Genomic DNA, 14,532 nt, shown 5'->3' with positions numbered 1-14,532 from the left:
GGGCAAAATGGAAATGATACTTTCCCATCTGTCCCTGCCTGTCACAAATGGTAAAAAAATCATTCACGTCCGTACCTGGTGAGCACAGATGGGAATGAACCTATTGTGTGTAGGTATACCTTTACCCTTTTCTTGGAAAACAAGAAAAAAATCTCGAGTTCAAGCTCGCTTGTGTCTAAAGCAAAAAAAAATGTCTTAGAAAACATACAAAAAGAGTGTAAAATTATGTATCTTGTAAGATACATTGCTAAGAAAAGGGTTAAATCTGTCGGCTTTCTTTGTACAGATCTAGAACGGTGCTTAACTTAAAGATGAACATTTCATGATTGCGAACGCCCCAGGCAACCATTTCAAAAATGACTTTTGACACTTACTAGTCCGACAAGAAATTGTAGAAAATTTATGTTATTAAACTATATAGCGTCATATATATAACACTATTGGTAGAATAGAAGTAAACACACTAGCACTAGACTAGCGAACTAGTAGAACTACAAAATATAACTACAGGAAATAAATTCGTTGCATCGAACTTCAATAATTTGTGATATCAACTCATATATAATAATAGTACAATAATTTATTACGTAAGTAATAAATAATAATAGTTTCATAATAGTTTTTATCATGGCTCGGAACCAGTTTTTTCAAAACCCCGAAATAGCCCAATCATTAACGTATATATCTAAGGACTGGCCTTACGGGCACTAAAAATGGTACTAGTTCAGTGGTGTTACTCACGAATTCCAGCCAATCGTGCATTCTAACGCAACTAGTTGCGACCAATGGCGCGCGTGATGCGAACTCATCAACCAATCGCGTTGTAACGGTGTCACACCGCTGTACTGGCCCCTGTCATGCCTCATTATTATTGCCCGTAAAGCCAGTCCCTAGATATAAATGAGCCCAATATTTTGAATTAGTTAATGCTCTTTATGTAGCAGTGGCGGTGCGTCAGCAATAGGCAAGGCTAATTTGAGAAAATAAAGCTTAGTGAAAATTAGACAAGCCGATGGGAGCCGAGTTTTATAGATGTCCCGCCACTGATACTTACACATTTATGTATTTACTTTGGAATATAATCATCTTTATTTTTTATTTATTCTGATCTTATTTCATTTGCGGTCATAATATTAAGAACACTTTTTAATTATTTACAGTACATATGGTGCTACTTTACCGCCCTAGTGAGGTAATTGGCACAATACGTGCATGTCGAAAATTTAAAAGGCCATATGTACTGTAAAACGTTGTACAATACACTTGCGAAAAGGTAATTCGCAACTCGTGTCGTTTTCAAACACTCCCTTCGGTCGTGATTCAATTTATCGCCACTCGTTGCGAATTTCTTACTTTTCACACTTGTATCGTAATGTATTATTCTATGAAAGGACATATAAAAAGCCCATAGTCTAATAAAACATGGTCTTCTCTTCCCAGAGTGACACAGGCCAACGTCACAATAACATGGCCGCTATATATAGCGCTATCGCATATTATCATATAGCGCTGTCGCATGATGACGTAGGCTTGTGTCAGTTAGGTGACCTAGAAAAGACGGGAAGAGAGTACCAGGCGGAGTATATTATTAAACCATGTAAAAAGCTCAAGTGGATTATTTTATCTCCGCAACAAAAAAGACCGAAAGGCAGGCCTAAGAGTGTTGGATAGATTGTGTAGAAGAAGATCTTAGGAAGATGGGAAAGTTTACCAACTGGAAGAAGGTCGCCAGGCACCGCAACAACTGGAGGAAGATTGTGGAGGAGGCCAAGATCCACAAAGGGTTGTAGCGCCAACGGAAGTAAGAAGTAAGACATCGGTTACACGCTAAATTCTGGCGTCAGTGTCCATTATACTGGTCAGAATGATGGGAGAATTATCGTGTAACACGCGGACTGATGGACTGATGAAAATTTAAATGTTTTGATAATATTCGTCAGTCCGTTTTGAATGACAGAAAACTGATAGGAGACTGATCGTGTAACCTCTTTGTGTCATTCTCGCGTCAGTCACCGTCCATGCAACAATGGAATGATGGACGGAACTGACGCCAGAATTAGCGTGTAACCGATGTCTATAGGGATGTTTCCTGTACTTAAAACAAATTATTTCAAACCGTGCACGAAATAAAGCACCAGATAATTATTAGAAAAACATAGATAGCAGCTATTTTTAAACACAATTTGTATTTAATAAATCGGATTGAAATATAAAAAGTAGGTGAGTTTACCGTGACGTCACTTTATGTTTTCATATAAATTCCATACTAAAAAATCGTTTTGACAGTTCTAAAAAAGAAGCTGATTTGACTAGTAGGAATGTAGCCTATTGTCGTAATTTTATCAGTCTGTTGTCAGTCTGGACTGATCGTCTAACCGTGTCCATTAACCATCATTCTGGCATCAGTCAAAACTCGAATGGAATGATGGACGGAACTGACGCCAGAATTAGCGTGTAACCGATGTCTAAGGTTTATTTTATCTAATTGAACAATATTTTAAATGTTCCGTCTTAGTTTCTAGGTAAGCATTTAACAACACTTGAAAATTGGTCCCATATAGCCCTCACACATTAACTATCTGTCAAATTGAGATTAAAATACGTTTATAATTATTTATAACTACCTTAATTATTTAACAACGTTATAATATTCTTTTATTATACTCTGAACACAATTATTAAACATATTTTTGTATATAATTTTATCATAATTAGGTACTAAACACCTCTTTCAGCGCCACTCACTTTGGCGGGACATGGCATTGAGGCTAAAAGGCAAGATAGTGTCAATAAGGTAACGTAGGTATTTCGTTGCATTTTAAGTAGTGCACTATACTTCAGTGTGGCTACCACCAGTTTGGCACTGACATAAACGCTATCGGAAACGCAACTTTCTATGCATCTCGCTCGTGCTCGGTGCTAACAACACATGCTCCTCGCGGGTTCCCCGTGGGCGATGCTGTCGATGCTCCAAGCTGGGAGCTCCACTTTGCCCGTGTGTGTCGCCGGATCTTCTGTGGGGTCCCCTGTTAAACAGAGTCACCTTTTATTAATACCATTTTTAGGGTTCCTTACCTCAAAAGGAAAAAACGGAACCCTTATAGGATCACTCGTGCGTCTGTCTGTCCGACCATTCCCCCCCTTTATCTCCGAAACTACTGAGTCTAAAATTTTGAAAAAAAATACACAAAATAGTTCTTCATCTATAGATGACAGGAAAACTTGACAGGAAATGTGCATTCAAGCGTGAGTCGGACTTACGAAATGAAAATCTTTATTTCAGGCAACTAATGGCCCATACATAAATACCTTAAAACTAGCATACATATTATATAAAAATATATTTTAAAACTAAACTTTAAAAACTAAACACTACATATCACATTATGGCTGCGATGCATTACGCAACCCCGCAGTGTCAGGGAGCCGGCCGCGGAACCGCCGGAACTTGACACCCTTCGGCCAAAACTCCTCCTTGGTGAAGGTCAAAAGTCCGACTCGCACTTGACCGGTTTTTTTAATCGACTTTTTTATTTCGAAGAAGAAGTCTCTAAAAATATGTTAAATGTTTATAGATGTTAAAATAAATAATTTTCATTAATGGTATCAATCGATCAGGTTTGTTTTTAGGATCAAATGTCTATATGGGACCCATTGCATTAAAGCAATACAAAAGTCAGAAATGGTAGTCAAAATCCGACAGTCGTACTTCACTCGCGAAACGCCCCTAACAAAACGATAAGTGAACGTGACGTCAAGGTCACTGAGAGTCCATCTTGAATTATGGACAAAACAAGAAAATAGCCGTTTTTATTTTTTCTGTTAATTCTCGTGAAATTTTGAGAGCAGTTTTATTTAGATAATATTACAGTTATAGATATTTAGTCGATGCAGTTTTTAGGCGGAGCCATGGGTGTTTATAGAATAGAATAGAATATGTTTATTGCTCACATATTGATCTTACTCTACAAGTACAATAAGGTTACAACATGTTACCCTACAAGGGCATTGCAAATACACGTGCATATAAAATATGTATACACATAAGAAAGGTACACTATAATTTATCTATTTCTACGCCTATTAAATATAACAAAATTATTATTTTATTATCTTTGAATTATACTTATTTTCATTGAAAAACTCTTGCAGGGAGTAAAAACTGTGATCTATTAGGTAGGTTTTTAGCTTAGTAACAAGTTTTGTGTATGTTTGCTCGTTAGTTATTTCTTTTGGAAGGTAATTATAAATTCTTATAGTCATTACGTGAGGGCTCTTGTTACTAATTTGTAAGTTACTTGATGGTATGGCTATTTTATCTTTATTTCTTATATTTATGGCACATGTGTGGCGGTCTGTTGCTTTTGTATATAAACTTGGATTCTTGCGGACAAATTTACTGGCTTCTAGAATATATAGACACGGTAAAGTTAAAATTTTTAAGTTTTTAAAGTGAGGTCTACAGGTTTCAAGGTTTTTAATATTTGTAAGAATTCTTATGCACCTTTTTTGCAGTATGAATAGTTGTAGTATGTCTGTGCTATTGCCCCACAAAATGATTCCATATTGGAGGCAGGTTTGGGTAAATGCATAGTATGCAGCAACGGCCGTTTTAAAATCTGTGCTTTTTTTTAATATTTCTTAAGACATAGGTAAATCGAGAAAGTTTTGTACTAATTTTGTCAATATGAGATTTCCAATTGATATTTTCGTCGATATTTATACCAAGAAGACTGCAATTACTAATTTGTTGGAAAGTATTATTCAGGTATGTGTAATTTATATCTATTGGGGATCTTTGATGGGGTCTAAACTGTATAAGGTTGGTTTTTTTAAGATTTAATAGTAAATTATGGTCATCAAACCACTTAACAATTACGTTTAGGATACTGTTCATTTTTTGGTTTACTTCCTCATTATTTTGACTTGAGAATACTATGGAAATATCATCGGCATATAAAAAACATTTGATATTGATGGAGTTTATTATCTTTGGCAGGTCGTTAATGTAAATCAAAAATAGGATACAACCTAGGACACTACCTTGCGGAATGGAGCATGTTATTTGTTTAGTTTCTGAATATATTTTCTCAACGGTTTTCCTTTTAATATCATAATGTTCTACTTCAACTAATTGGATTCTGTTCTTCAGATAGGACTTGAACCAGTTGTGGGCATCTCCACGTATCCCTATTCCGTATAATTTATTTAGTAAAATATCGTGTTTGACACGATCATACGCTTTACTCATATCAAGCATTAGTCCAAAAGCAGAATGCTTACTGTCTATTATATTTATGACTTCCTGAATGAATTTGTACTGTACCTCTCTGCTTTCTAAAACCAAATTGGCTATCATCAAATATGCTATATTTTTCACAAAAGTATGATAAGCGTTTCACCATAATCGATTCAAAGATTTTAGAGAAAGTTGGCAACATTGCAATGGGGCGATATTGGTCTGGGTCGGTTGGGTTTTTTGTTTTAGGAATAGGTTTGATAACGGCTACTTTTAAAGCATTTGGAAATGTACCTGTTGTGAACGATTGGTTTATTAAAAATGTTAACGGAAGAATCAGCTCATTTGAACATTTATACTTTTTATAGCTCATAGGCGTACTAATATGAGTAATATGAGAATTACCTGTGGATACCCTGTCGGTGTCGCCCTCTGCCGAGTCGTAAGATCGTAGCGAAGCGCTCAAGGTTGTGGTCGACATTTGCAGTAGCGCTGTGGCCGTGCTCAGGAATACTTGGTCGTGTGTGTGTGTGTGTGTGTGTGTGTGTGTGTGTGTGTGTGTGTGTGTGTGTGTGTGTGTGTATGGTTACCTGTGGGTACCCTGTCGGTGTCGCCCTCTGCCGAGTCATAAGATCGTAGCGAAGCGCTCAAGGTTGTGGTCGACATTTGCAGTAGCGCTGTGGCCGTGCTCAGGAATACTTGGTCGTGTGTGTGTGTGTGTGTGTATGGTTACCTGTGGGTACCCTGTCGGTGTCGCCCTCTGCCGAGTCGTAAGAGCGGAGCGAAGCGCTCAAGGTTGTGGTCGACATTTGCAGTAGCGCTGTGGCCGTGCTCAGGAATACTTGGTCGTGTGTGTGTGTGTGTGTGTATGGTTACCTGTGGGTACCCTGTCGGTGTCGCCCTCTGCCGAGTCGTAAGAGCGTAGCGAAGCGCTCAAGGTTGTGGTCGACATTTGCAGTAGCGCTGTGGCCGTGCTCAGGAATACTTGGTCGTGTGTGTGTGTGTGTGTGTGTGTATGGTTACCTGTGGGTACCCTGTCGGTGTCGCCCTCTGCCGAGTCGTAAGAGCGTAGCGAAGCGCTCAAGGTTGTGGTCGACATTTGCAGTAGCGCTGTGGCCGTGCTCAGGAATACTTGGTCGTGTGTGTGTGTGTGTGTGTATGGTTACCTGTGGGTACCCTGTCGGTGTCGCCCTCTGCCGAGTCGTAAGAGCGTAGCGAAGCGCTCAAGGTTGTGGTCGACATTTGCAGTAGCGCTGTGGCCGTGCTCAGGAATACTTGGTCGTGTGTGTGTGTGTGTGTGTGTGTGTATGGTTACCTGTGGGTACCCTGTCGGTGTCGCCCTCTGCCGAGTCATAAGATCGTAGCGAAGCGCTCAAGGTTGTGGTCGACATTTGCAGTAGCGCTGTGGCCGTGCTCAGGAATACTTGGTCGTGTGTGTGTGTGTGTGTGTGTGTGTGTGTGTGTGTGTATGGTTACCTGTGGGTACCCTGTCGGTGTCGCCCTCTGCCGAGTCATAAGATCGTAGCGAAGCGCTCAAGGTTGTGGTCGACATTTGCAGTAGCGCTGTGGCCGTGCTCAGGAATACTTGGTCGTGTGTGTGTGTGTGTGTGTATGGTTACCTGTGGGTACCCTGTCGGTGTCGCCCTCTGCCGAGTCGTAAGAGCGTAGCGAAGCGCTCAAGGTTGTGGTCGACATTTGCAGTAGCGCTGTGGCCGTGCTCAGGAATACTTGGTCGTGTGTGTGTGTGTGTGTGTATGGTTACCTGTGGGTACCCTGTCGGTGTCGCCCTCTGCCGAGTCGTAAGAGCGTAGCGAAGCGCTCAAGGTTGTGGTCGACATTTGCAGTAGCGCTGTGGCCGTGCTCAGGAATACTTGGTCGTGTGTGTGTGTGTGTGTGTGTGTGTGTGTGTGTGTATGGTTACCTGTGGGTACCCTGTCGGTGTCGCCCTCTGCCGAGTCGTAAGAGCGTAGCGAAGCGCTCAAGGTTGTGGTCGACATTTGCAGTAGCGCTGTGGCCGTGCTCAGGAATACTTGGTCGATGCCCTGCGACAGCAAAAGAAAATAGGTATATTATACGGTATGGTACGTTTGTCTCGCAACGAACTAGAAAAAACCGGGCAAGTGCGAGTCGGACTCGCGCACGAAGGGTTCCGTACCATTACGCAAAAACGGCAAAAAATCACGTTTGTTGTATGGGAGCCCCACTTAAATAATTATTTATATTTTGTTTTTAGTATTTGTTGTTATAGCGGCAACAGAAAGAAATCATCTGTGAAAATTTCAACTGTCACTAGTTATCACGGTTCATGAGATACAGCCTGGTGACAGACAGACGGACGGACGGACAGACGGACAGCGGAGTCTTAGTAATGTGGTCCCGTTTTTACCCTTTGTGGACAGAACCCTAAAACCTATATAAGTCTGACTAGAGCTCAAAAATTGCTACTTGCGTTTAGAGTTAGACCAAGCTAGGTTGCCAGTGATTTTGATAGCCCAGATATTATAAACGTCAAACATTGAACTCACGGCCTCTGGATCGATACTGCAGCGCTCTGCCAGCTGAGCCACCAAGACCAAGAGAGAGAGAGACAGAGAGGGGGGGGGGAGGGATAGGGAAGGAGGGAGGGAGATAGAGATGAACTCAATACCTGGTCGTGCAGGGCCGAGGTCTCACAATACTGCGCCCCGATTGCGGCTGCGTACTGCTTGGCTTCGGAGTACGGGACCGCGCGGGACTCGTGCAAGTCGCATTTGTTGCCACTATAGAGCGAAATAGAGAGAGAGGGAGGGAGGGAGAGGGATGGAGGGAGAGAGAGAGAGAGAGATGAACTCAATACCTGGTCGTGCAGGGCCGAGGTCTCACAATACTGCGCCCCGATTGCGGCCGCGTACTGCTTGGCTTCGGAGTACGGGACCGCGCGGGACTCGTGCAAGTCGCATTTGTTGCCACTATAAAGCGAAATAGAGAGAGAGGGAGGGAGGGCGAGGGATGGAGGGAGAGAGAGAGAGATGAACTCAATACCTGGTCGTGCAGGGCCGAGGTCTCACAATACTGCGCCCCGATTGCGGCCGCGTACTGCTTGGCTTCGGAGTACGGGACCGCGCGGGACTCGTGCAAGTCGCATTTGTTGCCACTATAGAGCGAAATAGAGAGAGAGGGAGGGAGGGAGAGGGATGGAGGGAGAGAGAGAGAGATGAACTCAATACCTGGTCGTGCAGGGCCGAGGTCTCACAATACTGCGCCCCGATTGCGGCCCCGTACTGCTTGGCTTCGGAGTACGGGACCGCGCGGGACTCGTGCAAGTCGCATTTGTTGCCACTATAGAGCGAAATAGAGAGAGAGAGAGGGAGGGAGAGGGATGGAGGGAGAGAGAGAGAGATGAACTCAATACCTGGTCGTGCAGGGCCGAGGTCTCACAATACTGCGCCCCGATTGCGGCCGCGTACTGCTTGGCTTCGGAGTACGGGACCGCGCGGGACTCGTGCAAGTCGCATTTGTTGCCCACAAGCGCTAACGCCATTGGTTCTGGCACATTGCTGAAAAAAAGATTGACAATAATTGATGACTTTTTGGCAACTTTTTGGCAAATAGTAAAACATGGCCCCAGGCTAAAAATAACGATTATGTGCATACGATTTTCATATTAACATGTCTTAAAACAGAAAAGTGCTTTTCACATCACCTATTTGGAAAAGGACTTTTTCTTCCCCGCTAGGAGGGATCAAAGTGGCACTTTTCCTCCCTGCTAGGGGGGATCATAGTGGCACTTTTCTATTCTAGGACACTGTTTTTGTTATTTTTTGCATTCTTTTTTTAGCTTGAATAATATTTTGAAACATAATAATTGTCTCAACACTAAGATTTTTATATTTTCCTCATAGTTGATGTGAAAAGCAGTACACGGTATCAAAATTATTTAGTCTTGGGCGTTAACACTTGAATCCCTCATTACGCTCGGGATTCTACTTTAGAATCCCTCACTACGTTCGTCGTTTATTGTAGAATCCATCGCTTCATTCAGGATTCAATGTACGCCTTTGACGGAAATATATTATTTTGATCCCTTGTAACACAAACTACTATTGATCCCTCCTAGCAGGAAAGAAAAGTGCCATTTTAATCCCTTCTAGCAGGGAAGAAATAGCCCTTTCCGAATAGGTAATGTGGAAACACCCTTTCTATTCACAAAGCTGCCACTGGAGGTAGTAGTTTTTGAGGTTTTCGGGAGAGCAAATGTATTTTCGGAATATGAATTTTATTGTGTTAATTATGTATGTGTATGAAAAATGGTTACTTTACATGGAAAATTCCATAAACATGACCGATTTTATTACTATTAAATGAAGGATGAATGGCGATGTACATGACCCAATATCATTGCTATTGAGTGTAAATGTCACAATGAATACTAACCTTTGTAGCTCTTTGACCCATGTTTTGATCGCAGTGAAACTGCCAACGCTAGTGATATCGTAGACTAGTAGCGCTGCGTTAGCGTTACGGTAGTACATGACCCAATATCATTGCTATTGAGTGTTAATGTCACAATGAATACTAACCTCTGTAGCTCTTTGACCCATGTTTTAATCGCAGTGAAACTGCCAACGCTAGTGATATCGTAGACTAGTAGCGCTGCGTTGGCGTTACGGTAGTACATGACCCAATATCATTGCTATTGAGTGTTAATGTCACAATGAATACTAACCTTTGTAGCTCTTTGACCCATGTTTTAATCGCAGTGAAACTGCCAACGCTAGTGATATCGTAGACTAGAAGCGCGGCGTTGGCGTTACGGTAGTACATGACCCAATATCATTGCTATTGAGTGTTAATGTCACAATGAATACTAACCTTTGTAGCTCTTTGACCCATGTTTTGATCGCAGTGAAACTGCCAACGCTAGTGATATCGTAGACTAGAAGCGCGGCGTTGGCGTTACGGTAGTACATGACCCAATATCATTGCTATTGAGTGTTAATGTCACAATGAATACTAACCTTTGTAGCTCTTTGACCCATGTTTTGATCGCAGTGAAACTGCCAACGCTAGTGATATCGTAGACTAGAAGCGCGGCGTTGGCGTTACGGTAGTACATGACCCAATATCATTGCTATTGAGTGTTAATGTCACAATGAATACTAATCTTTGTAGCTCTTTGACCCATGTTTTGATCGCAGTGAAACTGCCAACGCTAGTGATATCGTAGACTAGAAGCGCGGCGTTAGCGTTACGGTAGTACATGACCCAATATCATTGCTATTGAGTGTTAATGTCACAATGAATACTAACCTTTGTAGCTCTTTGACCCATGTTTTGATCGCAGTGAAACTGCCAACGCTAGTTATATTGTAGACTATAGGAGCGCGGCGTTAGCGTTACGGTAGTACATGACCCAATATCATTGCTATTGAGTGTTAATGTCATAATGAATACTAACCTTTGTAGCTCTTTGACCCATGTTTTGATCGCAGTGAAACTGCCAACGCTAGTCATATCGTAGACTAGAAGCGCGGCGTTGGCGTTACGGTAGTACATGACCCAATATCATTGCTATTGAGTGTTAATGTCACAATGAATACTAACCTTTGTAGCTCTTTGACCCATGTTTTAATCGCAGTGAAACTGCCAACGCTAGTTATATCGTAGACTAGAAGCGCGGCGTTGGCGTTACGGTAGTACATGACCCAATATCATTGCTATTGAGTGTTAATGTCACAATGAATACTAACCTTTGTAGCTCTTTGACCCATGTTTTAATCGCAGTGAAACTGCCAACGCTAGTGATATCGTAGACTAGTAGCGCTGCGTTAGCGTTACGGTAGTACATGGGCGCCATTGAGCGGAATCGCTCCTGCCCTGCTGTGTCCCATACCTGCAACATTGGTTTGTCATATTTAAGGCCTGTGCACACCGGGTCGCGTGGGACGTGTACGTGCGCGTGCACTAAAATGTTGGAGACGCACACGTCACGCAAGCGGTGTGCCGTCTCTCATAAGGATATGTATACTACAACGCCGCTCGCTTTTTTTTATGTAATAGGAAGAAAACGAGCAGACTAGCTGCCTGATGGGAAGCAGTCATCGCCGCCCATGGACATAAGCAACATCAGAGGAGCCACTTATGCGTTGCCAACCTTTGATAACCCTAAATGGTTACCTGCTTCTTGATGAACCCCATGTCATAGCGCAAGGGAAACACCTCAGATATTTGCAGGGGGGTGTCACTACGCAGTTTAGGTACATTTGGCCGGTGCGCCGCCCGGGCCGGCAGGTGTATGGCAGTGCAGGCCGCTCGACCGCACGATAGTCGTGTCACGTGACGCTCGTGCAAACGAGATTTACCGTTCGTGCGCGGTTATAAGTTTCAATTTTGTTGCAGGCGGCGAGTATAGGTATAATTTTATACCTAAATCTGACTTTTGTGAAGGAGTGAATTTTCTGTACGGTATGTATCTCTGCACATGTATGTATACTACAACAGGTGGTTGGTCTGTAATACGTTAATAAGGGCCAGTTACACCAACCACATTTGACAGACTGATCAACGTCAGCCGGCGCCCCCTGGCACTTTACTATGAAACTTTCCATACATAAAAATTTAGCGAACTCTTTAACGATACGAACAGTTTGGTGCAACTGACCCTAAGTCATGGGTCTCAAAATTGACTATATATAATATTGAGTAACCTGTAGTTTTACTCTGGCTCCGTCAACGTTTATGTTGCATGTGAAGAATGATGCTCCAATGGTGGGCGAGATGTGTTTGGAGAACATTTTTCCTATGTAGCGGACCACAAGGCTTGTTTTGCCGACACCTGGGAAAATTATGTTATAAAACATATATTGTTATCTATACTCTGTATATTTAAGTATTTAAATACAAGTAAACAAATAATTTGTACATTTTCAGGTAGTTATAACATTTATTGATTAACCAACCAAATACAAAACCACCTGGATCTGTCACTGAACAACCTGACTTTAACCTACATTATTTGATAATGTAATGTTTTCATCTACCCTCAACTGGCTTAAGGAGCCACTGGAGGGTAGATTTTGTTTACTTTTATTTAAATACCTAAAGATACTATAGTAGGTAACCACAATATGTGCCATTCTCAACCAAAAGGGTACCTATTGTTGGTTGTCAATAAGGTGCTATTTCCATATAGCTTCAATTTGAAATCAACCTTATCAACAACCGACAAAGTGGTATCTTTTGGTTGAAATTGTCACATATGAGCCTTGATGAGCTTCCTGTGAGGCTAGGTCAATTTGTGCAACATTATCCCATAATATATATTTAATAATGAGGTAATCTATCAAAACATAATAAGGATACGCTAAGGGTAAAGTGTTTGTTATAGTTATACATATTACATTATGTTATGCACCTTGAATTGGACATGGTTCAAAAAATATTAAAACAACACACACAGTGCAAGTGTTACTTTAAACATCAAACTTCTATGAAATTATGACGTATAAATAACACTTGCATTGCGTGGTCTATCAAAATCACTGCAGACTTTTCTTGGTCTAACTCTAGACTAGCAGCAATATAATGAATGATGAAAATATAGCAAAAACTTTTATAACCCTTCTTATCTTTAAAATAAAAAAAATATTACTTTTAACGAACCAATCAAAACCGTGCCTTACTCCAACAACACAAGGTATAAATTCAATTCACAAGAGAACTTTTGACAGCCAAAAATAATAGACGTTACGAAATTGACAAATTTGTAAACCGGTTATTTCAATTACATTATTAATCAAATAATAATCTATTTAGACAAACTATACTAAGAATTGAACGCATTCCTTTTAATATATACCAGTTTTATGTAACTATACGCATAATGCGTTATATCATAACAAAGGTGAGAAGAATACGTACCTTGTGATCCTAGTACCACTATTTTTGCTTCAACCACTTTCATTTTAGCTGTATTTAACACTACAAAGTTTCCTAGGCACTCGATTTTGATTATTCACATCGTTGTTAACAGGATAAAGGATATCTAAAGGTATAAACTTTACAAAAACATGTAATAATAACAATACATGTTCATGATGAAGTTTCCAACTGTGCTGACAAATATAAAATGACATATGACATTTGTCAGTTGTCATTTGCGAGTGGTCAAGTTCGAGTTGGCCGTTGCCTTTGCAAACTTAAATAAAATTGAGTATAATAAACGGTTCATTAAATAATTGCAAAAAATGCATTAAAATATATTTGCAAATTTTATATTCGTTCCGTTTTTCGTTCTTTCATAAATTCCTAATAATACGAATATTTGAATTTAGTACCATCTACAATCGTTTTTACGTACTATTTAGAAATCACTGTAACCGACCTAACTTCAAAGAGGAAAAACTAAGTTGTCTCTGCGAGAGCTTCATAATGACGCTACTCAACGCTAGATGTCGCTGCTAACCATAATTATTTACATTCTTATTTTAATCAATAGATGGCACTACCATTGCGTTTGTAGCGACTTATGAAGAAGGAATTAATGATCGCTAGATAATTAATTTCATTTTATATCTCATAAAACCATTATTGAATTTATAGATGACGGCATTAACCTACACATCGCTTTCGCCCATCTAAAAGCAATCACTATTAAGCTTTTGCCATAAAATATAAAGCCTCGAAAATTATAGTACTTTTGTGTTGTATTAATATAATACTACATATAGTCCAATAAGGAATATTGAGTACCTGACTATAGATCAAATAATTTTATTTGTTAATATTAATCTATCTGAATTTATTAATACCTATCTCTACAGTAAAATAGTTTATTTTACTGTAGACATTTTAAATAGTAGATTTTAAGGTGGTAAATAATTAAAAAGAGATTTCGAGGCGTACTGGGGAATCTAGCGTGGAATCTTAAGCATAGCGAAATTTAAGTGCCTCGCCCAAGATAGAAATAGTTTTGCTACCTTGTAATACACTCTACTTTCATCCTCATAATAAGAAAGAAAATATAATATAGTGGTAAACGGGGTGAAATTAAACCAAACCTGGTCAGCAATTACCTATAATATATTCTGTTAAAAGTTAAAATAATAGCCGCGACATGTCGGTACTCTGTATTTCGCTAAGATCCCCACGTTACAGGCTGAGCCTAGTGTGGGGTGGGGATCACTGTACTGCCTCTCTTGTATTATTAATTTCTGAAATAAATATATTTAGAATTTAGGATTTTGTTATTGTTTTTCCACTAGATGTTTCATTCAAGAAGTACCTACATAAAAATAAAAACCTAGAGTCCTTCA

The 14,532-nt window shown here is 40.4% G+C and overlaps 1 protein-coding gene across 1 annotated transcript; it reads right to left on the bottom strand.

Annotated features, from left to right (window-relative positions):
* Nucleotides 1-1,382: 1,382 nt before the first annotated feature.
* LOC134802875 (ras-related protein Rab-31) lies at nucleotides 1,383-13,326 on the bottom strand. The gene is made up of 6 exons (XM_063775609.1): nucleotides 13,139-13,326; nucleotides 11,926-12,053; nucleotides 10,969-11,111; nucleotides 8,631-8,775; nucleotides 7,161-7,281; nucleotides 1,383-3,026 (listed from the first exon to the last, which is right to left on the bottom strand). Exons 1-6 carry the CDS (start codon nucleotides 13,179-13,181, stop codon nucleotides 2,920-2,922), a joined length of 687 nt encoding a protein of 228 aa, XP_063631679.1. The 5' UTR covers nucleotides 13,182-13,326; the 3' UTR covers nucleotides 1,383-2,919.
* Nucleotides 13,327-14,532: the final 1,206 nt, after the last annotated feature.

This window comes from Cydia splendana, chromosome 25, assembly GCF_910591565.1.
Source record: "Cydia splendana chromosome 25, ilCydSple1.2, whole genome shotgun sequence".
NCBI lineage: Eukaryota > Metazoa > Arthropoda > Insecta > Lepidoptera > Tortricidae > Cydia > Cydia splendana.
Note: the sequence above shows the minus strand (reverse complement) of the source record. Positions and strands in the feature narration are given on the sequence as shown.

Bases quoted from the DNA above. Each gene is read 5' to 3' on its own strand.
- LOC134802875 (XM_063775609.1), bottom strand. From the start codon at position 13,181: ATGAAAGTGGTTGAAGCAAAAATAGTGGTACTAGGATCACAAG. The intron at 11,112-11,925 runs GTTACTCAATAT...CCAATGTTGCAG, and splicing joins GAGCCAGAGTAAAACTACAG to GTATGGGACACAGCAGGGCA. The intron at 7,282-8,630 runs GTATTGAGTTCA...TTGCTGTCGCAG, and splicing joins CCTCGGCCCTGCACGACCAG to GGCATCGACCAAGTATTCCT.